Here is a 27,334-nt window from a genome sequence, read left to right on the forward strand (position 1 = left end):
GAGCTTTAAAGTTTTTGTTATTTATTGTCAGTAAATACTTGAGTTTCATTTATAATTTAGATAATCATATACCTAGGATCCTGTAAAAAATATATCAGTCAAAAAGAGGTCCTAAGTAGAAAAGTTAATGAAGTCTTGATCAAGACAATATTGACAAAGAGATTTCTCTTAGTTTCTATACTCTGCATTCCCCACATTTCTATTGAAGTGAAGATAAAATATAGATAAGAAGCAGAAACAGGACCAGAGATATAGCTCAGTAGTATAGTATAAAACTTGCATTAATGAAGCCCTGCACATGGGAGGGCAATCCCCAGTATAAAAGAAAAAAAAAAAGCAATAAGTACTCAAGTACTTGTATATTGCTGCTCCTTCTTCAAACCACGGGTTAAAAGTTAGGAGAGGGGAGCTAGAGAGATAGCATGGAGGTAAGGCATTTGCCTTGCATGCAAAAGGACAGTGGTTTGAATCCTGGCCTCCCATCTGGTCCCCCGAGCCTGCCAGAAGTGATTTCTGAGCATAGAGCCAGAAGTAACCCTTAAGCGCTGCTGGGTGTGACTCAAAAACCAAAAAAGAAAAAAAAAATTAGGAGAGGGACTAGAGAAATAAATCAGTGGGCAGAACACATGTTTTGCAGAAGCCCATGTCCAGTCCTCAATAATACAATCTTTCATGCCCCCCGCAACCAACAATGTACCCCAATCGTTGCCAGGAATGTCCCTCAAGTATTGTCAAATGTGACCTTCAAAAACGAGGACAGATCAAGCAACCAAAAATCAGAGAACAACAAAAAATAAATTAGGGAGATAGACATAGAAATCCATCATGACTTATTTGGCTATAGAAACTAGGCTAAGCTTTACCAGGCTTTAGAATTTCTTACCAGAGAAGTGAAGAGGTGGGCAAGAACATTCAAGAGCATTATTATGAGTTAAGTTAGTGCCTGGTGTAATGTTTTGTTTTGGGGTCACATCTAGCAGTGCTCAGGGGATACTTCCAGGGTTTTCTGGGGGCAGGGGCAGATGCTCCCTGCAGTGGACCAAGTGGTACAAGGGATTGAACCTGGGCCTTCACTATACATATGTCTAACCTATTACACTAACTCTCCTGCCCTACTGCCTGATATAATGAATGAACCAGAAAATAAAATTAAAAAATCAATTCAAATACTGGAAGCTTCTCTATGACTAACGTGTGTATTTTAACTAGAATTAAGATAAATTTAAATTTAGTGACTATCAATCCTTGTCATGCAGGCAACTAAAAATTGGTAAAATAAAGGTAGCAGCATTAACACAATTGTGTAGATCCAAAAAGCAAGGAAGCTTTTTCAACAGAAAAGCAAAATAAAACATACATTTATAAAAAGTGAGGAATCTTAACATGTTAGTCTATAAGGGCTTTGACTATCTTGTTGCTAGTATTGTTACTAATAATGACTACCCAGGGCCTACACAGTATAATTGAAAAGGCTCTAACTGCTTTAAAAATTATAAGTTTTGTGGAATATCATTTGTGTACATTTTCCTTAATAGAACTTGTTTGTTTCTTTTAAAGCCTAAAGCTACAAGAAAAAAGATCACATTAGGTTTTTCTACCTTTGTACCAGCTATAATCTGTAGCTAGTTTCTACACTAGTAAAACACTATATTGAAAAACCTTCAAAAGCCTAAATAAAAGTGCAATAAAATGTTTATAGAAGTATTTTACCTTGTATCCTGTAATTAGACCTGGATCACACACAGCAGCTGAGAGGAGCCTCACAAGCAAGTCTTGAACTTCACCCATGCTGTCCCCTATATTTAGCAATCCCTCCTGAAGAACACTGAGGTTTGGAACATCAATATTCACATCAAAGCCCAAAACTTTACCAAAGTTTCTTAAGAACTGTACCACCATGAGACAGTCTGAAAATGTACTTCCAGAGAGAACAAGTCCTGGAATACGAGGCAACTCTGGCAAAGGCTGAAAATAAAGAACAAATATGCACAAATGGAGTAAAAATAAATTTTAAATTATTTCATTTTTCAGAAGTAAAATAGGTTACTATCAAAAGAAATAAATTATGTGGCTATAATTACATGGATAACAGGCTATGTCAAGTGTGCTTAAATGCTCTACAGAGGGTCAATAGAACAACAGTCATTATTTGTAAATCTGACTAACGTGGCATTTATATAAATATAGATGCTACTAGTCAAATGTAATACCAAATATTATTTTATTATGGTGATCATATACATTATTCATATATTTTTCTAGAAATACCATCTTAAAAATAGTTCAACAATAAACTTCAATTAAAAATATGTGAAATCATGCTGGTTTCCAGCCAAGAACATGTGGCTGCTTTCAAATTTCTGGTTTTATGAAATTTTGTTATATAATGTATATGTGAGGCACAAAAGAAAACATAAATGAATTAATTTCTCTGGACACATTTCTTTCTTTTATTCTTTTCTTTTCTGAAGTGCCAGAGTCTCTTAGGTAGGACATCATCAGTATGTGTGTTTAAGTTAAAAAGTTTAAGGAGATTTCTTTGCACAAAGCCAACCAGAAATGTATCTCCAGCACTACATATGTTCACCCAAACTATGCCAAGATTGATTCCCAGCACAGATGCGGAGGTTAAGCCCTAAGCGTAGCTTGGTGAGCTGGACAAACAAACTAAAATTTACAGTAGTCTACATATATATTTAGAACTACCATTGGAAGCTCTCTGTAGACTTATTGGAGGATATTCAGAATGACCTGGACTCAAAATTTTCTAAAAACATAAAGCTCTCATAGTATGTCAGCTCATAATGGAATCACAAGATATGTAAAAAAATTAATTTATTAATGAAACAGTCTGTATGACAAATTAATTACCTTTTGGTCTGCTAAGCACATGTCTTCATTAGGCTTCTTTAGTTCTTTTGCCATTTCTAATTCTAATCTTCGTTGTTCTAGTTTGCGCTCTTTATTTAATCTTTTCTCATCACGTTTTTCTTGTTTCAGACGTTCTTTTTCCTTAAAAAGAAAATCATGTCTGCATATTCTCCTTACTCATTATTTTTACTTCAAAAACATTGAATTAACTTTTTGGGGGGTGGAAAACATGTTCTTAAGAATGTTAGGAACAGACTTCAAATTATATCGAAACAAAGGCTCATTTTACTTTTTGGTATTTTTACCTTTTGAACTTCAAATAACTAGCGTAACATTTAAAAGATTATTAATTATTCAACATTTATGCAATCTAATCCCAAATTATAAAAATGATATCTATTAATTAAATCAAGTATATAAAAAGAATGTGGAGAACTCAATACTTTTTAAAAAAGGTATGTAGTAGGAATACAATTTTTACATAGCACCAAAAAGCAAGGGAGAATTTATAGCAGTAAAATAGAAAGGTATTTAAATTTGCAAAACAGTGCTTTCAGGGGGAATTAGCTGTAGTGTTAGAATAACACCTATGATTAAGTCAAAAGATTACTGATATCTTCTCCCTTTAACGTCTCACTATAAAATTGATACTGCTTTTCCAAACATCCCCTTTCTGCAGATTAGATAAACTCTTTGCTACGAGAACATCTCTTACTTATTTAATTCCTTCTATTAATGAACTCCAATAAGGAAAAGGTCGTAATTTCTTCCTTACAAACCTTAATCCTGAGTAATCACTACTACCTCCATCGCTATCACTAATTACACTTCACTCTCAAATTTTACCTGCAATTTTTAACACATTACATACTGTCTTTTAATAATAATAAACAAGCAATTTATTTGTATTGTAATCAGCTTCATTCTAATTCCCACTGATAAGAAAGCTTACTATATTAGGTCAGAACATGACCCAAGACTGTGACAGAGAAGAGTGGAGGACAGCAGAGAATAGAACAAACTCTGAAACTGTGTGCTCTAGGAATTACTTGCAGTTGGGTAACTGCTGATTATGACAGAGTCAGAGACCAGATTATAAGGGACCTTTTATATTATATGGCCAAATTGCTTTTCATTTTCATACTGCCTTTTAATTTCAGGGCTGCTGATCCATGAAGACATTTTTGGGGAGGAAAAATAAGTTATAGTAAAATACACATACAAAAAATCTGTAATCGTCCATCATAGACTTTTGGCCTACTAGAAACAAGCCTTATAAAGCCTATCATAATTAATAAAGAATACTTAAATATTTTATTATTGACTCAATTTCAGTGTAATAAATTAGACTATTTATAAATGATTCTAAAATACAGATATTAATTACAAGTGAATTAGTATGTTCATTCAGTACTCCCAACATTTTCCCCTTCACTTCCCCCTATCCTGTTTTCTAGGCAAAGAAAATCCAAAAATAAATGTGAATTTTTAACTACAAGTGGTTTATAATATATCCTTTTATCATTTTAATTGTAGTAGAAAATTTTTTAATCGAATTATTATTAAATACTGATTAATAAAGGTATTTAAATTTTCACTTAAAAGTTCAAACACCTTTCAATAACATTGTGCATTAAGTTTAGATTATCCCTCCTGGAGTGATACCTGAATGTAGAAGGAGTAAACCTGAGCATTGCTGGATGTGGCCTCAAAACAAATACAAATGAAACAAAAAAGCTATTAATCTTTTACTGTATTATCAACTTATTAACTCTGGTGACATAATAATGACCCATTAAAATTAATGAGATTTTAATAAAAGGTAATTTACATATATCTAGTCAGTTAAATAGTAATAATATATGTAAATAATAACCTATATTTTAATTTTTGGGCCACATCCAGCGGTGCTCAGGGGTTACTCCTGGCTGTCTGCTCAGAAATAGCTCCTGGCAGGCACGGGGGACCATATGGGACGCCGGGATTCGAACCAACCACCTTAGGTCCTGGATCAGCTGCTTGCAAGGCAAACACAGCTGTGCTATCTCTCCGGTCCCGATAATCTATATTTTAAAAATGAAGACAGGTAGAGCCAGAGTCATAGCGGGGAGGGTGATTGCCTTGCACGTATCTGACCGGGGTTTGACCCCAGGATCCCATACTGTACCTAAGCCTACCAGGAGTAATTTCTGAGCCAGGTGTAATTACTGAACACCGTTGGGTGTGGCGCAAAAACAAACAAACAAACAAAAAAGATGTAAAGCATCTTGAATGCTCTTTTTATTTTTTCTTTCTTTTGATTTTTGAGCCACACTCTGTGACACTCAGGGGTTACTCCTGGTTATGCACTCAAAAATCGCTTCTGGCCTGGGGGACCATATGGGATGCTGGGGGATCAAATCGCAGTCCATCCTGGGTCAGCAGCATACAAGGCAAACGCCCAACTGCTGTGACATCACTTCGGCCCCTCTTTTTTTTTTTCCTAATAAGATCATGCTGAGTACAGATGGGTAGTTAAAAGAAATTAAAAAAAAAAAAATATATATATACATATGTGTATATTCGTGTGTGTGTGTGTGTGTGTGTGTATGTGTGTGTGTATAGTTTTTGGGTCACACCAGGCAGTGCTCAGGGGTTCTTCCTGGCTCTACACTCAGAAATCGCTCTTGGCAGGCTCGGGGGACCACATGGAATGCCAGGATTCGAACCACTGTTCTTCTGCAAGCAAGGCAAATGCCCTACCTCCATGCTATCTCTCTGGCCCCGAAATTTAAAAAATTATTTAAGTTCATGAACTTATAAGGCCATTTTACAATTTAAAGTCAGTATGAATGCTAAATTTATGTACTCTAGTTCTATTTCTAGGACAATAATTGGCAGAAAATAACAATTCAGGAATTCAATTTTACCTAAGAACAGATAATGAAATATTTATTATATATTATTATATCATTAGTATAATAGATCCTTGAATGTTTAACTTAAAAAAATTACACTACCAGAAAAAATTTTAATTATTAAGACACATCTACGCAGGGGCCGGAGAGATAGCCTGGAGGTAGGGGGCATTTGCCTTACAACCAGAAGGACGATGGTTCGAATCCCGGCATCCCATATGGTCCCCCGTGCCTGCCAGGGGCAATTTCTGAGCGCAGAGCCAGGAGCAACCCCTGAGCGCTGCTGAGTGTGACCCAAAAACCAAAAAAAAAAAAAAAAAAAAAGACTCATCTACACAAAATTATTAATTTATTCTTTAGTGAGTTTTCTTTGAATAGCTTAGTGCTTGAAGTCATTCATTCATGCAAATAAAAATGTTTTAAGTATCTACCGTATTTGCCGGGATATAAGACGACCCTTCAACCCATGAAAAACTTCCTAAAAGTCTTAAAAGTAAGAGGGGTGCGGATCACTCGTCCCTGAAGCTGGAACAAGTTTCAGCATGCCGTATACCAGCATATAATATGACTCCCGACTTTTAGGAAGTTTCTCATGGGTTGAAGTGTCGTCTTATACGCCAGAAAATAGGGTATATATATTTATGTTTTTAATTACATACATTTGGCTCTAATCGAGCATTGTGATAAAATGGTAGACAAGACAAACCAGATTTCTGTTCCCATAAAACTGACTTTCTATAAGACAGATCATTAACACATATAAACAAATATGATGATAGGATAAAGTTTCAGAAGAGGGCTCTAAGAAAAAGAAAATCAGAGTTTTGGTACTGTTTCTTTGAGAGGTAAACATTTGATATATGACTAAGTCTGAAAAATAAAATATTTAATGGAAGAATGGTAATGTAAAAACAAAAGTGATTTGAATACATCACATGAGAGACAAAAATGTATGAGGTGAAGATGGGAGTGGTCAACAGGGTAGAACATGTAAAGCTAGTATATCATAGCAAAAAATGTAAACTTCATTATAATTGCATTGAGGAGCCAATAGATAGCAATAAGAAATAATAAATTTAATGTTTTAAAAGAATACTCATTTTTCTATGGAGAATAAATAAAAAGTACTGAGAAAAATAAAAATGAAGGCAGATAAACAAGCTTTGATTATGTAGAAATGCATTATTTTTAACTTAAGATATTATCATTGAATATCATTGCAAATTATTTATGCCATGATATGGACATCATATCAATAACTTATTTTTCCAATATAGGAAGGTTAATTTTCCTTTAGTTCCTTTTTTTCTGATACTTGCTTTTAATTTAAAGTATTCCAGATGGAAAAGGTGAGTATTCTATTTAGGTATATTTGAATATGTTACTAATACTACTTTTTTTTTCCTGAGGACAAAAGTAGGAGGAAGAAAAAGGAGAGAGAACTGTATTTTATTTTTTCACTCCCTTGCCAAGTTTATGGAAACCTGTACCTGGCTCACTCCATCAAGTAAAAGGCAGATTATTTTCCCAGGCTTGGTGAATTTGGATTCTGATCAATTATTAGGTCTTTAATGTAATTATCTTCTTTTATCATGTAGCTGCTACATAACACTCAGTCTGGAAGAAGTGTTATTTTTTATTTTGTTTTAATTTTTTTCTAACAATTTCCCTCACTTTATTCCCAGGAAAACAAATATCAAAACAATATAAAGAAGGTTTTATAACCTGGGAATGCACTCCCTTCAGATGATATTTTCCTTACTATTTTCTTACTAGGAATCAGCCTCCTAACTCCAAGCATGTCTGAAGTTAATGTTCTGTGTTGTTTGCAGTATTCTCTCTTTAGCTCTGCTCCCTGGCAGTAAAAATCAATAAAACCCAGGGACTGAGTTCTAGTCCTTCTGATAAATAGTTGGTAGGAAAAAATTTGTATCTTGAGGGACTTTCTAGGTCTCTTCCTTAAATTACTTCCTTAGCTTACATCAGATTAGGGTAAAATTCTGTTGAGTTCTTTAGGGATTTAATTAATACCTTTCACTATTTTCTTATCCCTATACTGTGTTTAGAAGGGAACAGAAATGGAGCCATGCCAATTTTATACTTGCTCCCTGCCTTTACTTTTCAGAAATTATGGCCATAAACCTAGAACCTGTGGTTTCCACAATCAAATATAAAAATGGATCATTATGTTAGAGGTAGTGGGTGTCAATAGATGTAAATTATTAACAAGCTGGGGGGGGAGTTATGATAGTCCATAACTTCCATAAAGTTAGGAGAATCACAAAGAGTGGCTGCTGAAAAGGACTTTAGAAATATCTGGGGCCAGCGAGGTGGCGCTAGAGGTAAGGTGTCTGCTTTGTAAGCGCTAGCCAAGGATCAGGACTGCGGTTTGATCCCTCAGTGTCCCATATGGTCCTCCCAAGACAGAGGTGATTTCTGAGCACTTAGCCAGGAGTAACCCCTGAGCATCGAATGGGTGTGGCCCAAAAAACAAAACAAAACAAAAAAAAGAAATATCTATATTGTTAGTTTCAGCACAGGACATGTATCTTGCTAGGGTCACTCTATATAACATATAAACGCAAAAAGTAACTGAAAGAATATGGTGTCAGAAGAATTCAATACATACATGCAGATTTAATTATCATCAACAAACCCTATGATAGCAATTAATATTATTCTTATATTATGTACTGAAAAACTAAGTCACAGAGAGGTTAAATAACTTATCGAAAGTTGGATCACTAAGAAATACTGAAACCAGAATTTAGACTCCAGCAATGTGGTAAAGATAGCTAAAATATTTAGTAATACATACACTTCATATGATAGTGTCAACCAGAGCTAAGGGCCAACTATTGAAATAAAGGCCTCAACTTTAGTATAGTGTAATTTCCATTAATTATAACTAGTTATTTAAATTGTTCTCTCATTTGATGACCCTGTGATTCTAGGAGATAGGTAACTTAATTTTTAAATACGCTGACCTGAGGGTTAATTCAGATTCCTTTGCTGAATAAGTCTCTCAAACTCCAAAGCGTTGGAGTTTGATAATGGTCAGAACTACACAAAATGTTTTAAAGCAGAATATATTACTTTGTAAGATGCAAAATACACTTTAACATTTACTGATTTCTATTACATGCCACAATTTGTTTTGAATTGCAGTTGATTTAGGCTTATTTCAATAATTTCCGTATTCTGAATTATCTGTTAAAAGGCCATTTTAAAGAAAGTAGTCTAATTTTACACATTGAATGCTAAAGAATACTTCATCATAGCAGAAGCTCATGGTTGAATGACTAGTTTTTGAAATAGGACACACAAGACTTGTCTGGGCGTGCTGTAAACTATGGTTACAGTAATTAATAGTTACATTTATCTACCAAATGTCACTCACTACATTTAAAAAAGATAATTAAAATGTGAGCCAAGAAAAATGAACACATACATTGGCTCCCTTCCTACTTTCTTTCATGCTCAAATACTTAGTATCTCTCTCTAACCTTTTGTTTATTTGTAAAAGCAAGTAAACCTGTACTCTGAAAAATTTACATTTGGAAGAATGTCTTAGGAAAATATTTATAAGTGATATGTTTCTAAAACATACTTACTTCTGCTTTTTTACGTGCTTCGATAGCTTTCATTAGCATCATATGCTGGCGTCTTCTTTCTCGTTCCTAACAGAGCAGATAAAATTAGAAAAAAACTCAAAGTAAATATTTTATTTTTCAAATGGAACAAAACAAAAACAGAACGAAAAGTTGGTATAGCATGTTTAGCATTTATAGACAAGTCACAGTAAATACTAGATATAAGACAAAAATGGCCAGTCTGTGCATGTTTTAGTTCAGGTTTAGAAAGCAAATAATAAGAACAATCAAAAGCAAAAAAGGTAAAGCAATGAACATGGAGACAGTGTAAACAGAAGCATACAAGATTTACTTATGGTCAGTTGTGATGCTCCTTCAAAAGCTGGCAGAACAAAAAGCATAATGGTTGGCTGAAACAGGTCAGTTACCTTACATCTGCTATATGGAAAACCACAAATATGTACTATACAGCCAGTTAAAGGCTGTATTCTTAAAATTTAGATCATAACCACTTTCACATTATGGTTATAGAATTAGTTATTTTTTATTGAGTACACTATTATTTAATAAGCCATAAAATTAAGAATGGTTTTAAAAGATTTTATCAATTTTGTTAAACTAGTTGTATTTCATATACTAACACCAATGAAATAGGATATTCCTATTTACTGATGTCTGCCACATGATGGGCCACTTAAAGCCATAAAGTTACACAATGGGCTAATAAGTGGAATCTAAAATATGAAGTATAAAAAGAAGGTAAGCATTAGCTTAGTTTAATAATCTAATTTAATTTGAAAATTTTTATAGATAACATTTTTTCTTTAAATATATTTGGTCCCCAAAAGGGACATTTATAAAATTATTTCTACAATTTGTTTAAAAACCAAAATACATTTCATATTCTCTCACCAACATAATTCAAAATTCCCATTGTCTTTAATGGCAGTTTTGCTCTAAAATGGTGGGAGAATATGACACCTAATAGAATATGATCCAACTTTCACGGTGACATCAGTAATGTAAAATTTTAGACAAATGCCTTATATGAGGCTTACACAAATCAATGAAAGATCTTGGAGATGTCTCAAACTTCTTTATAGACAGACAAGCAGATGTATGCAATGCACTGTGCTGTAAAGCCATGCAGCAGTATGTAATATGACAGCAGCCAGTGCTATACTTTATGCATTGCTATGACAACCATATCACAACCAAATCACAATGCGGTGTTAGATGTACAAAAATAAACATACCCATACCATATCTAGTCTATGCCTCTCCAACTCCTGGTAGAAAGAGTTGGCACATCATTATGAAACAGAAATCACAGAGTCATGAAACCAATTTTAACCCTCCCCAAAAGATACCAATACCAAAAGCAAGGCAAAACTTAAGCAGGAATTTTATTGGAAATTTTAAAGAAAATATTTTGAAGATATCCCGTAAAATAAATTTATAAAAAATTTAAAAGCATATTTAACAGTTGTATAATTGTATACGGACCTGATGCTTCAGAAGAACAGCTTGCTGTCTTCTCATTTCTTTTTCCTTAAAAATAAGAAACTTTTAATATATGATTTTTAGAGAATATTTATAACACACTACAAGTATTAGAAGTCCCACTTTTAGATGTTATAGTCTCCTATTAGGTTGATCCATGTGAAATTTCAAATATTTAATAATTATTTTACTCCTAATACGGTTCTACCTAATATATAAAAACTGGATGATCTTTCTTCTGATTTCACTTTAAATGTAATGACCAACACTGAAAGAAAAATAAAAATGCTTAATAATACACTTCTATGGCACATTTACTGAATTCTTTTGTAACTTAACACATTAAGCCTCATGTATAGCTGATTAGAACATTCTTTACTCTAAATATAAATTAGAATGTAAATTTATAAATTTACTTTGTAATTAATAGCACGTAAATAAGTCCTATGAAGTGCATATAAATCAGTGGCAAGACTATGGGGACAATTTAAAATTTTCATACCCACTTGAAATTCAATGCATCATCATCTCAAAGTAGTAGGACACAAATAATTTTTAGAATGTCATCAAAACAAGTATTTTAAAAAGTTAAAAAATGAATAAAAATAATATTAAGGAAAACATGAAAAAAGGCACAAATGTAAAGGATAAAGTATAAGAATCTGTGTAGAAAACATAAATATTTCCTAGGCTTTGAGACTGTCAGAACTGTTCTTTCTACAACCAGTAGAGTTAGTTGCTTTCTCTCAGTAGTTATGAGAAAAAGTATAGGAAAATGGTAAATTATGTATACTTGGGACCCCACGTATCTGATAATTCCTGTTAGAAAATCAAAACCAACATGCCCAAACACTTATTGTTAGAATAATTAACAATAGCTAAATTTACCACTGGTAAGTTAAATGTTGGTTAAGATAAATATTTGTTCCTATAGACTTTTCACTTTTGAAGAGCTAAAGCAGATCCTGAAACGTTAATAAGGAAAACTTATAATCTAGTTGGGAGAAATATTTGGGATTCAATTAGAAATGTAAACATATAAATGACACAAATTCTTTTGGGGAGGTTATCCTTCTCATTCAACAGTGTATAAGTTATTATGCAATGATTTGCATTTCTGAACTGAAGCCAGCCTATGAAATATTAAAGAGCTCAAAATAACACACAAAATCTGAACAGTAAAATAAAAATACACAGTATACGTACAATAAAAGCACACGTTATACAAATATGTCTATGCTAAATAACTTTTAGATTATCTCGAGTAAAGCCATTTTTATATTATTGAGATTAGTATAACATCATATGGTTTTTATTTCTGTAAAAATAAAAACTCCATTTTCTCATCTAAACTAACCTTTATTCGTTTCTCGGCCTCCAATAATTTGGCATTTGCCGCTTCTTCCTTCTTTTTCTTTTTAGCCTGTGCATGCAAAACAGGTCTCAAAGTCATGCAACAGCACCACTACAACTTAAAAATAATCTCAGACTTGAAATGGAACTACACGCCTCACAAAGTACAAAACAGTATGTAACACATATAGACAATTACAGATTTCTCCCATTTAATGTTTTATATAAATACTAATTTTATTCTTAATTTATAGAATAACTTTAAGAAATAAAAAATTCAGCCCTTGTCTTTCAACTCTTAAAAATATGAAATAATTAAGTTTGTTATTTTACCTTAAAATTTAATCACAAAATCAAAAGGAATTAATGTAATTTATTTACTGCTTCTTCTCTATGACTTTTAAAAATAAAACATGACTAAAATAATTTAGAAAATAAAATAGGTTTAGAACAAAGCTGCAATACTGAAAATGCACATGTAGGGTCCACATAGGTAGTATAGCAGGTGGGGCATTTACCTTGCAGACGGTGAACCACCCAGGATTGATCCCCATATCTCAGATACTTCCCTGTGCCCACCAGGAGTAATTTCTGAGTGTAGAGCTAGGACTAACCTCTGACCACTGCTGTGTGACACCAAAAGAACGCCCCCCAAATAAACTTGTCCACTAATAATAAAACATTTTCTTAATGCTTAAAGAATTTGAACTAAAGAAATCCATTACTCAGTTGATTTAAAGAAATCAAACAAAGCTGGTTTTTCTTTGCTTTAATTTGTGGTTAGAACTATTTTGAAATAGAAAATTTACATCTATTACTAAACACAATTTGGATATCATAATGTTGTCTAATTTGAAATTCATGATTTTGAAATCATTATCTAGTAGATTTATAACTACCTGATAGAAGCAATCTAAGATTTTTAAAATTAACTATATTCAGAAAGGTTCCTTTCATTCCCATCTTCTGAGAGTTTTGATCAAAAATGGGTGTTGGACCTTATCAAATGCTTTCTCTGCATCTATTGATATGATCATGTGGTTTTTATTTTTTTGTTTTTGATGCTGTGTATTATGTTAATAGATTTACGGATGTTAAACCATTCTTGCATTCCTGGGATGAAACCTACTTGGTCATAGTGGATGATCTTCTTAATGAGGTATTGAATCCTATTTGCAAGAATTTTATTGAGGATCTTTGCATCTGTGTTCATCAGCGATATTGGTCTGTAATTTTCTTTTTTTGTAGCATCTCTGTCTGGTTTAGGTATCAAGGTGATGTTGGCTTCATAAAAGCTATTTGGAAGTGTTTCCGTTTCTTCGATTTCATGAAAGAGTCTTGCCAGGATTGGTGGTAGTTTCTCTTGAAAGGTTTGAAAGAATTCATTGGTGAATCCATATGGGCCTGGGCTTTTGTTTTTCGGCAGACATTTGATTACTGTCTTAATTTCCTCAGTAGTGATGGGGGTGTTTAGATATGCTACATCCTTTTCATTCAACCATGGAAGATTATAAGAGTCCAAGTATTTATCCATTTCTTCCAGGTTCTCATTTTTAGTGGCATAGAGTTTCTCAAAGTAGTTTCTGATTACCCTTTAAATTTCTGCCGTATCATGTTTGCTTGGATGATTTTCTTCCAGCCTTTTATTTTGAGTCTATGCTTGTTCTAACTATTCAGGTGCGTTTCTTATAGGCAGCAGAAGGGTGGGTTGAGTTTTTTTGATCCATTTAGCCACTCTGTGTCTCTTAACTGGTGCATTTAGTCCATTAACATTGAGAGAAAGAATTGTCCTGGGATTTAGTGTCATTTTTCTATCGAAGTTTGGTGTCTCTTTTGGTCAGTCTTGTCTTAAAGTAGGTCTTTCAGTTTTTCTTTTAAGACTGGTTTTGAGTCTGTAAAGTTTCTGAGCTGTTGTTTGTCTGTGAAACCATGTATTCTTCCTTCAAACCTGAAAGTGAGTTTTGCTGGGTGCAGTATTCTAGGCGAAGCATTTATTTCATTGAGTTTTGTCACTATGTCCCACCACTGTCTTCTGGCCTTGAGTGTTTCTTGTGACAGGTCTGTGGTAAATCTCAAGGATGTTCCCTTGAATGTAATTTCTTTTTCTGATCTTGCTGCGTTGAGAATTTTGTCTCTATCTGTGGGATTCGTCATTATGACTAGGATGTGTCTTGGGGTATTTTTTCTGGGGTCTCTACGACAAGCCAGTGGCAAATATCATCCTCAATGGAGAAAAACTAAAAGCTTTCCCTCTAAATTCTGGCAAAGACAAGGCTGTCTATTCTCACCACTCCTATTCAACTTAGCAATGGAAGTACTTGCTATAGCAATTAGGCAAGAAAAAGATATCAAAGGAATCCAGATAAGAAAGGAAGAAGTCAAGCTCTCACTGTTTGCAGATGAAATGATATTCTACTTAGAAAACCCTAAAGACTCTACCAAAAAGCTTCTAGAAACAATAGACTCATATAGCAAGGTGGCAGGCTACAAAATAAACACACAAAAATCAATGGCCTTTCTATACACCAATAGTAATAAGGAAGAAATGGACATTAGAAAACAACCCCATTCACAATAGTGCCACACAAACTCAAATATCTTGGAATCAACTTGACTAAAAATGTGAAGGACCTATACAAAGAAAACTATAAAACTCTGCTCCAAGAAATAAGAGAGGACACACGAAAAAGGAAACACATACCCTGCTCATGGATTGACAGGATTAACATAATTAAAATGGTACTACTCCCCAAAGCATTGTACAGATTTAATGCAATCCCTCTAAAGATGCCCATGGCATTCTTCAAAGAAGTGGATCAGGCACTTTTGAAATTCATTTGGAACAATAAACACCGTAGACTAGCTAAAGCAATCATTGGGAAAAAGAATATAGGAGGAATTAATTTCCCCAACTTTAAACTTTACTACAAAATGATAGTTATCAAAACAGAATGTTATTGGAATAAAGACAAGACCTCAGATCAGTAGAATAGGCTTGAATACTCTGAGAATGTTCCACAGACATACAATCACCTAATTTTTGATAAAGAAGCAAGAAATCCTAAATGGAGCAAAGAAAGCCTCTTCAACAAGTGGTATTGACATAACTAACTAGCCACTTGCAAAAAACTGAACTTAGACCCCCAGTTAACCTCATGTACGAAGGTAAAGTCCAAATGGATTAAAGACCTCGATATCAGACCCAAAACCATAAGATATATAGAACAACATGTAGGCAAAACACTCCAGGACATTGAGACTACAGACATCTTCAAGGAGGAAACTGCACTCTCCAAACAAGTGAAAGCAGAGATTAACAGATGGGAATATATTAAGCTGAGAAGCTTCTGCTCCTCAAAGTAAGTTGCGCCCAGGATACAAGAGCCACCCACTGAGTGGGAGAAACTATTCACCCAATACCCATCAGATAAGGGGCTAATCTCCAAAATATACAGGGCACTGACAGAATTTACAAGAAAAGAACATCTAATCCCATCAAAAAATGGGGAGAAGAAATGGACAGACACTTTGACAAAGAAGAAATACAAATGGCCAAAAGACACATGAAAAAATGTTCCACATCACTAATCATCAGGGAGATGCAAATCAAAACAATGACGAGGTACCACCTCACACCACAGAGATTGGCACACATCACAAAGAATGAGAACAAGCAGTGTTGGTGGGGATCTGGAGAGAAAGGAACTCTTATCCACTGCTGGTGGGAATGCCATCTAGTTCAACCTTTATGGAAAGCGATATGGAGATTCCTCCAAAAACTGGAAATCGAGCTCCCATACGATCCAGCTATACCTAGGAATATACCCTAGGAATATACCCTAGGAACACAAAAATGCAATACAAAAATCCCTTCCTTACACCTATATTCATTGCAGCACTATTTACCACAGCAAGACTCTGGAAACAACCAAGATACCCTTCAACAGACGGATGGCTAAAGAAACTGTGGTACATATACACAATGGAATATTATGCAGCTGTCAGGAGAAATGAAGTCATGAAATTTTCCTATACATGGATGTACATGGAATCTATTATACTGAGTGAAATAAGTCAGAGAGAGAGAGAAAAACGTAGAATGGTCACACTCATCTATGGGTTTTAGGAAAAATGAAAGGCATTGTTGCAATAACAATTTTCAGACACAAAAGAAAGAAGGGCTGGAAGTTCCAGCTCACCTTATGAAGCTCACTACAAACAGGGATGAGTTTAGAGAAATAACTACATTTCAAACTATCCTAATAATGAGAATGGATGAAGGAAATATATAACCTGTCTAGAGTACAGGCGGGGGTTGGGTGGGGAGCAGGGAGACTTGGGACATTGGTGTTCGGAATGTTGGACTGGTGATTGGTGGTGTTCTTTACATGACTAAAACCCAAACAACACAATCATGTATGTAATCATGTGTTTAAATAAAAATATATTAAAAATATAAATATGTATTTTGGTTTTTGGGCCACACCTGGCGGTGCTCAGGGGTTTCTCCTGGCTGTCTGCTCAGAAATAGCTCCTGGCAGGCACGGGGGACCATATGAGACACTGGGATTCGAACCAACCACCTATGGTCCTGATCGGCTGTTTGCAAGGCAAACACCGTTGTGCTATCTCTCCGGGCTCTATTAAAAATATTTTTATTTAAAATAAAGTTGTAATTAAAAAAATATTTTTAAAATTAAGACTTTTAAAAACAAAGAGGGTAAGAATATGATATTAGAATGAAAAAAAAACCTATAGTAAAAAATATTAACTACCAGAGTCTTTAAGTGCAATTTGTTTCTTTTTTATTTTTAATATCTTTATTTAAGCACCTTAATTGCAGACATGATTGTAGTTGGGTTTCAGTCATATAAAGAACACCCACCTTCACCCATGCAACAGTCCTATCACCAATGTCCCCTATTTCCCTCCTCACCCCCAGCCTGTATTCAAGACAGGCTTTCTACTTCCCTCATTCGTTCACATTGTTATGATAGTTGTCAGTATAGTTATTTCTTTATCTGCACTCACTACTCTTTGTGGTGAGCTCTATATCATATCCCGCTTCATAGCTGCTCCTTCCAGCCCTCATCTCTATTGTTTCTGGGCATTATTATAATCATGTCTTTTATTTTTCTTAAAACCCATAGATGAATGAAAGTATTCTGTGCCTATTTCTCTCTCTCTAACTTATTTCACTCAGCATAACAGATTTCATGTACAGACATATATAGAAAAATTTCATGACTTAATTTGAAGTGCAATTTGAACTATGTAGCAAGAATTTACCAAAAATCTATAGTTACAGCTACTTTAAGCATTAAAAGTTTATTTTTTCTGTTTTGAATTGAAATAATCTTGAGATATATACTTACATTGTAAACTAAATTAAATTAAATTAAACTAAATTTGTCTTTTCCTTTATGGTTTTATATGGAACATCAATTGTTACACTATAGAGTTCAATATGGCTTTTAGCTATCAGAGTGTTGAAAACTGCTATTCAACTAAGATAGTATAAACTCTTGGTAGGCTTTTGATTCCTGTACATGCTGGTTGGGATTGTTCTGTATTTTCTCTTCCTGTCTTTGGCTATTACTCTCATTGTTGTCACTAAGTCCTTTCATATTATATCAGTTTGCTTGGAAGATGAGCACAGTAGAAACCAGAAAATCAAGCTTATATTGATTAGTTTTGATGTCTTATTTCTAGACTTAAGTAGATATATAACTATAGATTTATTCTTTCTCTTCTCATTTTTTTACTTTTTGTTTTGGGGCCACACCAAGTGGCAGTCAGGGATCACTCCTGGTGGGTTTGAGAGATCATATGGGGTAATGGGGAATGAATCTAGGTAGGCTTCATGCAAAGCAAGTGCTTTACCTACTGTACTCTCAGTAAACCTTTCTCAAAACAAGGAATACAAGTTTTATAATATGAACTTTATGACAGCATATATATTCATATATATACATTTATATATTTATCTGTACATACTTTTATAAATATATTGGTTCTCACAATTTCCTTTATTTCTTTTCCTTACAATATTTCTGGATTTTTACTGGTAGAATTAAGTGAGCTTGCAAAATAAAATGTTCAGGTAAGCACTTACCCTATGCCTCGTACTTAAAGAGAATTTCTGACAAATTAATTTTTCTGAGTAAGAGAATATGAGATAATATTTTTACTGACTAAAATATATAACTATAGTATTTTAATATATCAACTTTAAGAATTTTACCTCTAAAATTTGTTGGGCTCGAAGTTCTTTTTCCATTCTGATTTGTTGTATTCTCTTAATTTTTTCCTGTGGGGAAAATAATAATTTAGGATAATAAAATAAAGTAAGCCCAAGTAAGTCAGGGTATAATATACAATATACTAGTTAATACTAATGTGTGCTTGAAAACAGGAATGAGAGTAGATGTTAAAAGTCTTCATCACCAAAAATTTATTTTTCTAGTTATTTGGGTGTACACTAACTAGATCTATTGTGGTGATCAATTTTCAAAATAAATAAATAAATAATTGCCCTTATGTTGTATGTCTGAACCTAATAAATACAATAAAAATGCTTACGAAGTATACAGTATCACATAATAGTAAGAGACTATTATAAACATCCATTTCTATGTTAAAATTTTGATTTGACATGGTGAATTGTTAATGACAATGATGTTATTTCTAACTAGTATAAACTGGTTATACTCTAGAGAATTTATATAACATAACTGAATTAATCTAATGTACTTACTAAATATTGATAAGAATATTTTGCTTTAAAATGATCGCATATGTGATTATCATGTTGTAAATAATATCATGTTCACTCAAGCTGTTCCACTTGAAAATTGTACTAATCTAGGACTTCCACAGCTAGCATAATAACTTTATGTATTAAGAAAACATTATTAGGGCCAGAGATATAGCATGGAGGTAAGGCGTTTGCCTTTCATGCAGGACGGTGGTGCGAATCCCGGCATCCCATATGGTACCCTGTGCCTGCCAGGGAGATTTCTGAGCATAGAGCCAGGAGTAACCCCTGAGCGCTGCTGGGTGTGACCCAAAAACCAAAAAAAAAAAAAAAAAAAAAAAAGGAAATTATTAAACTGATAAGAACAGATACTACACTTGATCTTAGCCTAAAGGCCGAGAGGCGATTAAAAATACATTATTAATTTCCAAATGCTAACTGTATCTTTTACTTTTAAGCCTATTACTTTTTTTGGTGGGAGGCACACCTGGTGACACTCAAGGGTTACTCCTGGCTATGTGCTCAGAAATCGCTACTGGCTTGGGGGACCATATGGGATGCCGGGGATCGAACCCAGGTCTGTGGATCAGCCACATGCAAGGCAAACACCCTATTGCTGTACAATCACTCAGGCTGCAGCTCATTTCTTTTTTATGGGGAATGTGTACTGTTTGCTTCCAAAAGAGGTGCACAGTAAGTCTAGAGGCCCCACTACTGATTCTCAGCCAAACTGGCTACAATCAGTTCTATTCTAAGGCCAAGAATGCAAAGCAGCCTGACTCTGCAGTCAAGCAGATGTGGACAACCAGACAGTACTTTGGGCCTTCAGGCCACACATAGACTCCAAGTCTGCTGCAGGTAACATTCAGGGGGGCCTTGTGATAATGTAATCGAAACTATCCAGGTCTGTTGCCAGAACAGGAGCCCAAATAACTGTACTAATTTCTTACTCCAATTCATTCATTCTTATTCTATATACTTGCACTATTGCTTCCTTTCAGGGAAAGTGTCAATAAAAAGGACTTAAAAGGTTTTAAATTATTATATTTTTCTTTACTATTATTAATTAATGATTAATTAAAATATTTTTAAATTTTAGAAGACTGATCATATTCAATGATTTTGATGCTGGATTTCCTCTTATATTATCAATTATGACTTGCAATAAAGTCCTTTTGATTAATTTCTAACTTTTAAAATTAAAAAAACATTATTGAGGTAACATTGGTGTACAAGACAACAATGTTTAGGGACATTTCCAAATATTAGGGAAGAGTATACCTTATCAATATTTGAAGTTTCTAGGTTACATCTTGAGAGTGAAAGAAAGTATACACTTGATTAAATTTTCTACTTGTCAATCATATGATTATAGAGTAATATGTTTTCAAGCCAGCAAGTCATTATTTTCTTATGAAAAGACAGGCATGAAATTTTGGACTTAAATGCGCTCATAGTTTATAGTTTTATTTTAACTGTCCAGATGATCATATATCATTTACACTATGTAATAAAAATAAAACATGTGAATTGAAATAATCTTCCTTTTTTGCCTAAGAGAAAACTAAAGTTCTAGTGAACAAAGCTTTGGACTAAAATAATTTATTTGCTGTACTCATTTTTTTTCACTCAAACTTTATTCATGATACATTTCTCTCCTCAAATACCAACTCTTGATCTGTCTTCATAAAAGATGTTTAAATTTGGATCACTTGTCCCTTTCTCTTTTTATCTCCCCCCAGTTCAAAATGCTTGCATCTCTTAATGGCCAGCATTCTCTTAGATCTGCAGTTGGGCTCAACACACTCTAGCCTCAACACAATCTTCTTTGTAGTTTTTGCCTTTTCCCCCGGAAAATTGGCTTAGTCTGCCCTCCATAGCCACTCTGTTTCTGATCATAACGCCACTTTCCCTGGGCATACAGAGAATCCTTGCCTTTCTTGTACTGTGTGTGCTGTACTAATTTTTAATTGCTTTATTTAAGCACTGTGATTACAAAATTATTCATTGTTGGGTTTCAGTCATACAATGTTACGCCATTCTTTACCAGTGCACCGTTTCTGCCACCAATATCTGCAATTTCCCTCCGACAATTCAGTATCCCACACTTCTGCTTGTCTCTAGGGTAGATAATTTGTTTCTCTTTCTCACATCCACTGTAGTACTTTTGGAAGGGCACATCCAGCAGTGCTATGTGTAGGATTTGGGTGACCATATGGGGTGCCAGAGATTGAGCCTAGGTCAGCTGCTTGCAAAGCAAACAGTCTGCTCCAACCCATGGGGGGCATTGGTGATAGGAATGTTGTACAGGTGAAGGGGGTGTTTTATATATATATACAGATATATATATATATATATATTACAAATTTACATGTTTGTTATCATGGTGCTTAAATAAAGATATTATTTTAAAAATTAACATTCAAAAGCAAACTGAGAAAGCTTATTTGATAGAACCTGAATTATATTTTTTTCTAGATTTTATATATAATTCTCTTAAAACATTTTTTCTTTTTTCATTTGTTTTTGGGTCACACCCAGTACTGCTTAGGGGTTATTGTGGCTCTGAGCTCAGAAATCACTCCTGGCAGGCTCAAGGGACTATATAGAATGCCGGGATTGAACCACCGTCCAACATGCTGCATGCAAGGCCAACGCCCAACCGCTGTGTTATCTCTCCAAACCAATTCTCTTAAAACTTTTGAAATAAAAGTTTGAATATAGGGCCGGAGTTTTTTCAGATATCAAACTGAAATAATCTGTTTAAATATAATAATATATGTACATAGCTTCAAAATCAGCCTCAAAATAATTTAAATAAACAATTCCAATGTACAAACCTACCTGCTGTTTTATAATTTTTAGCTGTTCTTTCTGTTTTCGTTTCTCCTCAGCAGCCATTATTGCTATGAGGGGAAAATAAAACAAAGCAAAGATTATCACCAGTAAAGAAACAAATTTCTCTTATGAATTCTCTAATACGTTCTCTTCAAATTTATATTTTCATCAAAATCACTAACCTTGTTGTTTTTTAGCCTCTTTGGCAACCCGCGCCTGTTCCTGCTTTTGAAGTTTTCTTAAAAGCTTTATTTGTGCTGCTTGCCTGGCTATTTCTGAAAAACACAAAATATCAAGAAATATTATTAAAAAATGTTCATGCCTTCCAATATAAATTAAGTAACTTGAAATTGATACATGAACCTTTAAAAGATTATTATTAATAGAAACTAAACCAAGTAGGGGCTAAGAGGCCTGGAGCCATCCCTGAGGCTCAGTGATGAGGGTCCAATGATTTTATGCTTTTCCTAGATCCTTGAAGGACTATGGATAGATATTAGTAAATGAATGACATTGCTGGAAGTGTCTATTTTTTCCCTAAAGATAGCCATGCCATCATATATGATATTTTATATAGAAACATGTTTTTCATAATCCTCATCATAGAGATTAACCTAAATATTTTGTAAATTTTCCAGATAGTGAAAAAATATGTCATAATTTTTCTTCTACATTAAAATATCTGAAAATAAAAACACCTCAAAAATACAGATACCCAAGCTTAGTATTTTGATTAGTTATACAAATGGGAAAGTTTCTAAAACAATGATATTTTCAAATATGAATGGTCTAAATTCCTAGATAGAATACAAAATGTCAAGAGGTGGATTATATCATTTGATTCCTCTATTCTCAGTTCTTCCTTATGAGCATTTTTCATCAGTAGGATGTTAACAGTAGGGGAACAAATAGAAGACTGAAAGAGCATTAGTATTCTCTTTACTTTTATTTTTGCGACTTGTGCATTATTATGAGGACATGTTTGGACTAGATTGCTAGAGGAGGGACACTTGAAGCCAGTGGACTACACACCTATAAACAAACTCAGCCTAGATCAGCAGAATGTTCTTACCTCCAGCTGATTCCATTTGCACAACTAATTAACACTTAGTGTTATGCACCACTGAGGTTTTGCAGTTGGTTATTTCTCAGCATTACTGTGGTATTAAGTAACCAAAAGCATGTAATGTCATGCTGTTTTTCTGTTGGCAAACTTGGTCAGAATACTAAGAATGATAAAAATTATTTAAGAAATCACTTTACATTAGGCATGTCTTTGCAGTTCATAGCAGATAAATTTTCTTTCCAAAATCTTCGTGATATATAATATTGTAATTTACAATATTGTTAATTTTGGTTTCATACATACATTATTCCATCAGTTTATAGACCACCAGGTACCCACTTCTCTCCACAAGGTTCCAATATCATCTCCTATTCAAACTCCTATCCCTAACCACTATGAAATCTATTTGTTGCCTTTGGCCATTTGTTGTGGCAGATGAAGTTTCAGGAAATCTGTGCATTAAAATCATCATTAATGGAAATGGTTGGGTAACACCTGGATCACTTGAGCTGTTAGTGATGTCCACCATTTACTGAATTGCTATATTAAATTTCCATGTTCTTGTTGAATTTACATGCTCATCTTACAAATGAAATGATTAGATGGGAAGTGGCTCAGTAATATGAGGTCCTGGGTTCAAATGATTATGGTTCATAAAAGTTCAACAGAAAGATGGTGATCTAGGTTTCTTTGGGGGGATTATTCTTTGCTGCTACTTCTAAAATCTCTAAATATTTCTTAAGAAAATTTGAATGCTTTTATTTTATTTTATTTTAAAATAAGAGCTTAACCCTTGGGCTAGAGAGAAAATAACAAGAGGTAAGGAGCTTGTCTTATGAGTTTGTCCCTGGTTAGATTACCAAATCAGGCAGGGATCAATTCTGGGCATATAAGCAGGAAGACTCCTTGAGCACTGCCAGGTTGTAGTCAAAATCACTCCCACCATATACACAAAGAACTTTGAATTTTGTAATTACTGAGGTAAAATTAGTTATAATGGTTAATTTCCTATGATCAAGACTTAAAACAGAGGTGTGGGAGGAGAGAGTACAGGGGTTATCTCCGGCACCATTTATGTCTGGAACTTCAAACACCAGAAGTGATCAATAGCTCAGTGTCAGTGGTAAGCTTTGAGCACAAGCTGTGGTCCCTTCACACATACATGCAAAAATCAGGAGAGGGGCTGTGAAAGGATATAATTTTATATAGTAAACAATATATTAATAAGAGAAAAAAATGAAAGCTGATGCTATGTAGTTTTTCACCATTCTAATAATTTTCAACATTATAATTTATTATAACTAAAAATTTAACAACTAAAGATTCTGAAAACAATATATAAACTAGTTTTCAACTATCAAACTTTATTAATAAACCTCAAGAAATATATATATATATGTATATATATTATTTATGAGTCACACCTGGTGGTGCACAGAGGTTACTTCTGGCTCTGCACACGGAATCGCTCCTGGCAGGCTCGGGAGACCATATTGGATGCCGGGACTAGAACCACCATCCGTCCTGGGTCAGCTGCATGCCAGGCAAATGCCCTACCATCGTGCTATCTCTCCGGCCCCAAGAACAATATTTATAACAATATCTATAACTTAAAAAATGTAATTGAGCAGTCGCCATGTTGGAATTGGGCCAGCTCCATTGACTCACTTTTTTCTCAAACAAGATGTAAACCAAGCCATGAAGGCTTAAGGCTATACTGACCTATGCAGCAGAAAGCTGGCCCTCTTGGGAGGCGAGGGTGAGCCAAGCCCCCGCCCTGACAAAGCCACACTAGCTAGTTCCATCACCCAGAACCACCATTTTCTTGATGGCCCTCATCACTGACCATCTACAACTCCCTTTAGAGAAACTGATCTGACCGTACCAGATATGTTGGTTCTGGGTCTGATATCACCAGGGCTTTTTGGAACAAGTGTGGGGCACCCTTCTCCCATATCTTCCTTCTTCCAGGAGGTCTGGCAGCTGAGTGCATGCCCCTAAAAGTCGTAGTATTGGTAATAGTACCTTGAATTTCTAAACAACTTCATTTGCTTAATGCTGTCATTCCTAAAGGAACACTCCAATTTAACAGAATATACAGCTGACTACTAAACCTTAAGGTCTTCATTGGAGATACAATGGACAAAAGTCCTTGCTACTGTACTTTTTCTATTTTTCTTCTCTTCTTTTACTTTTTAATTTTTCTTCAACTTTTTACTTTATTTTTTAATTTTTATTTGTTTTACTTTTTACTTGTTATTTAATTTTATTTTTTCTTTTACTATTTTTTATTTTAACGTTACTTATTCTTATCTGGAAACAATTGTATTATGATCAACTATGTCTATTATGTAATGCATTTTCTTTAAATTAATTAATTAAAAAGTTGAGAGATGGAAAGGAAGATGAGAAAAGAAAATAATTGGCGAATTACTTAAAATTCTGGGCTTTGGTTATATTGGGGATGTTGAAGAATGGTATAGTTATACATCCATAGCATAGACTCAACAACATTGGAAACATGAGATCTAAACCATTAACTTTAATGCACCTGAAAGTGGCAAGTAGGGGAGAGGGAAGGCTGGTTAGGGGGTGAGGCATGACAAAGTATGGGAGCACTGATGCTGGGAGTTGACACTAGTAGTGGGATTGATGTTGAAATGTTAAATGACTAAAACTTAGCTATCAATAACTTTTTTAAACCATGGTTATTCTATTAAATTAAAAAAATAAAAAATATGAGGATCAATATATTTCATTGTACTAATATAGTGATATAAGGACAGAAAAAATATGAAGAAATTTAAAAGGGAATAATCCCAGAGAAAAATGTCACTACCCAAACAAATCCTTATCCTACCAGAGTGCATGCCTATACTCCAATTAAACTGCTCACCTACCCTCTACTTAAGATGATACATAAGGAGGTTTTTATCTTTCTCAGGCATCCTACTTAAGAAAATCCTACGACACAGCTTCCCTGCCTTCCCTTCTCTTCCTCAAATAAAGTCTCCATTGAATTCAGCCATTTCCTTTTAGTCCTTGGCATTCAATCTTGAATGGCTGAAGACAGGAACCGTAACACATGAAGACAATCATGCTGTCATGGTATGCGACTAAGACCCGAACCTGTCTTGCAATGTAAAGATTTTCTACATTGTTTATCTTTTTTTCTTGGAAATTGTAGAGGTAAGTAAGATCTTTCACCCAAGCTAAATTTATGCTAACATGTTTCATAATAAGAAAATAGTGCAGCTCATATCTGTTCACTTCAGCAATCTGAATCATTTTTTTTTTTTTTTGGTTTTTGGGCCACACCCGGCGGTGCTCAGGGGTTACTCCTGGCTGTCTGCTCAGAAATATCTCCTGGCAGGCACGGGGGACCATATGGGACACCGGGATTCGAACCAAACACCTTTGGTCCTGGATCGGCTGCATATTTTAAGTTCAAAGTGAAAAATTTGCAAATTTAAATGTATATAGTGGCTGGAGAAATAGCACAGAGGCAGTGCGTTTGCCTTATATGCAGCTGACCCAGATGGACCTGGGTTTGATCCCAGTATCCCAGATGGTCCCCCAAGTCAGGAGCAATTTCTGAGAGCATAACCAGGAGTAAACCCTGAACATCACCAGGTGTGTCCCAAAAACCAAACAAACCAAACAAACAAACAAACAAAAAAACAAATACAAAGGAAGAAACTGGTAACAAAACAAACTGGTTTGAAAAGGATGGTAAAAAGAACACTGAACAAAAGTAGCTTCTATTTTGTTAAAAATATTTATCAAATTGTACAAATATAAAGTCACCACTTTGAATATTACATATAAATATTTTATTAATATGAAAAATAAAAATTTCAGTTAATTTAAGTTATCTTATTTTATGCAAATAATATACATTATCTCTGTTAAACATTCTTTTGAAAAGTCAGTGATTTACTGACAAGAGTGATTTTAAAACTTCATCATATTTGGTTTATATCATATATGTTATATTAACTTTTTCATAACTTATGCTAGAAACTATTCAGGAGAGTGAGTAAAATCTTAAAAATCAAATGAAAAAAATTTAAGTATCATACTAATCCAGAGAGAAACTACATGACATTAAGTCATAGCAAGAGTTAATTTAAATGCCATCAGTGGAAGTATGAACTACTGTAAACATTTTCTTGTTTATACCAAAGTTGAAAATATACAACATATGAAAGATACCTTCTTTCAAGGCCCTCTTTGGTTCATATATGTATGTCTAGGATTTTATATTATATATAATCATTCCTGTACAAAGATGAAAGAAATATTTTATATATTACAGTGTTGTTTGTGAAAATAATAGTAGGGAATATGTTTTGATAATAAGAGCAAAAAGTATCTTTTTTGGAGAGTATTAGGTTTTGGTCACATCCAGTAGGACTCAAGGGTTCTGAGATAAGGAAGTATTTTAAGAAGTCAT

The 27,334-nt window shown here is 34.1% G+C and overlaps 1 protein-coding gene and 1 pseudogene across 1 annotated transcript in view; both read right to left on the bottom strand.

Moving 5' to 3' along the window:
- BAZ2B (bromodomain adjacent to zinc finger domain 2B) overlaps positions 1-27,334 on the bottom strand; it is a 200,794-nt gene that overhangs the window by 43,108 nt on the left and 130,352 nt on the right. Inside the window, exons 14-22 of the mRNA XM_049773091.1 lie at positions 21,995-22,087; positions 21,819-21,880; positions 18,462-18,527; positions 12,222-12,287; positions 10,868-10,912; positions 10,624-10,650; positions 9,383-9,448; positions 2,872-3,012; positions 1,711-1,965 (exon numbers count right to left, since the gene is read on the bottom strand). Of these exons, the coding sequence (XP_049629048.1) occupies positions 1,711-1,965; positions 2,872-3,012; positions 9,383-9,448; positions 10,624-10,650; positions 10,868-10,912; positions 12,222-12,287; positions 18,462-18,527; positions 21,819-21,880; positions 21,995-22,087 (821 nt within the window). The remainder of the gene's footprint in view (positions 1-1,710; positions 1,966-2,871; positions 3,013-9,382; positions 9,449-10,623; positions 10,651-10,867; positions 10,913-12,221; positions 12,288-18,461; positions 18,528-21,818; positions 21,881-21,994; positions 22,088-27,334) is intronic.
- Positions 19,219-19,381, bottom strand: LOC126010352 (uncharacterized; annotated as a pseudogene).

Source organism: Suncus etruscus, chromosome 5, assembly GCF_024139225.1.
Source record: "Suncus etruscus isolate mSunEtr1 chromosome 5, mSunEtr1.pri.cur, whole genome shotgun sequence".
In the NCBI taxonomy this organism is placed as follows: Eukaryota; Metazoa; Chordata; class Mammalia; order Eulipotyphla; family Soricidae; genus Suncus; species Suncus etruscus.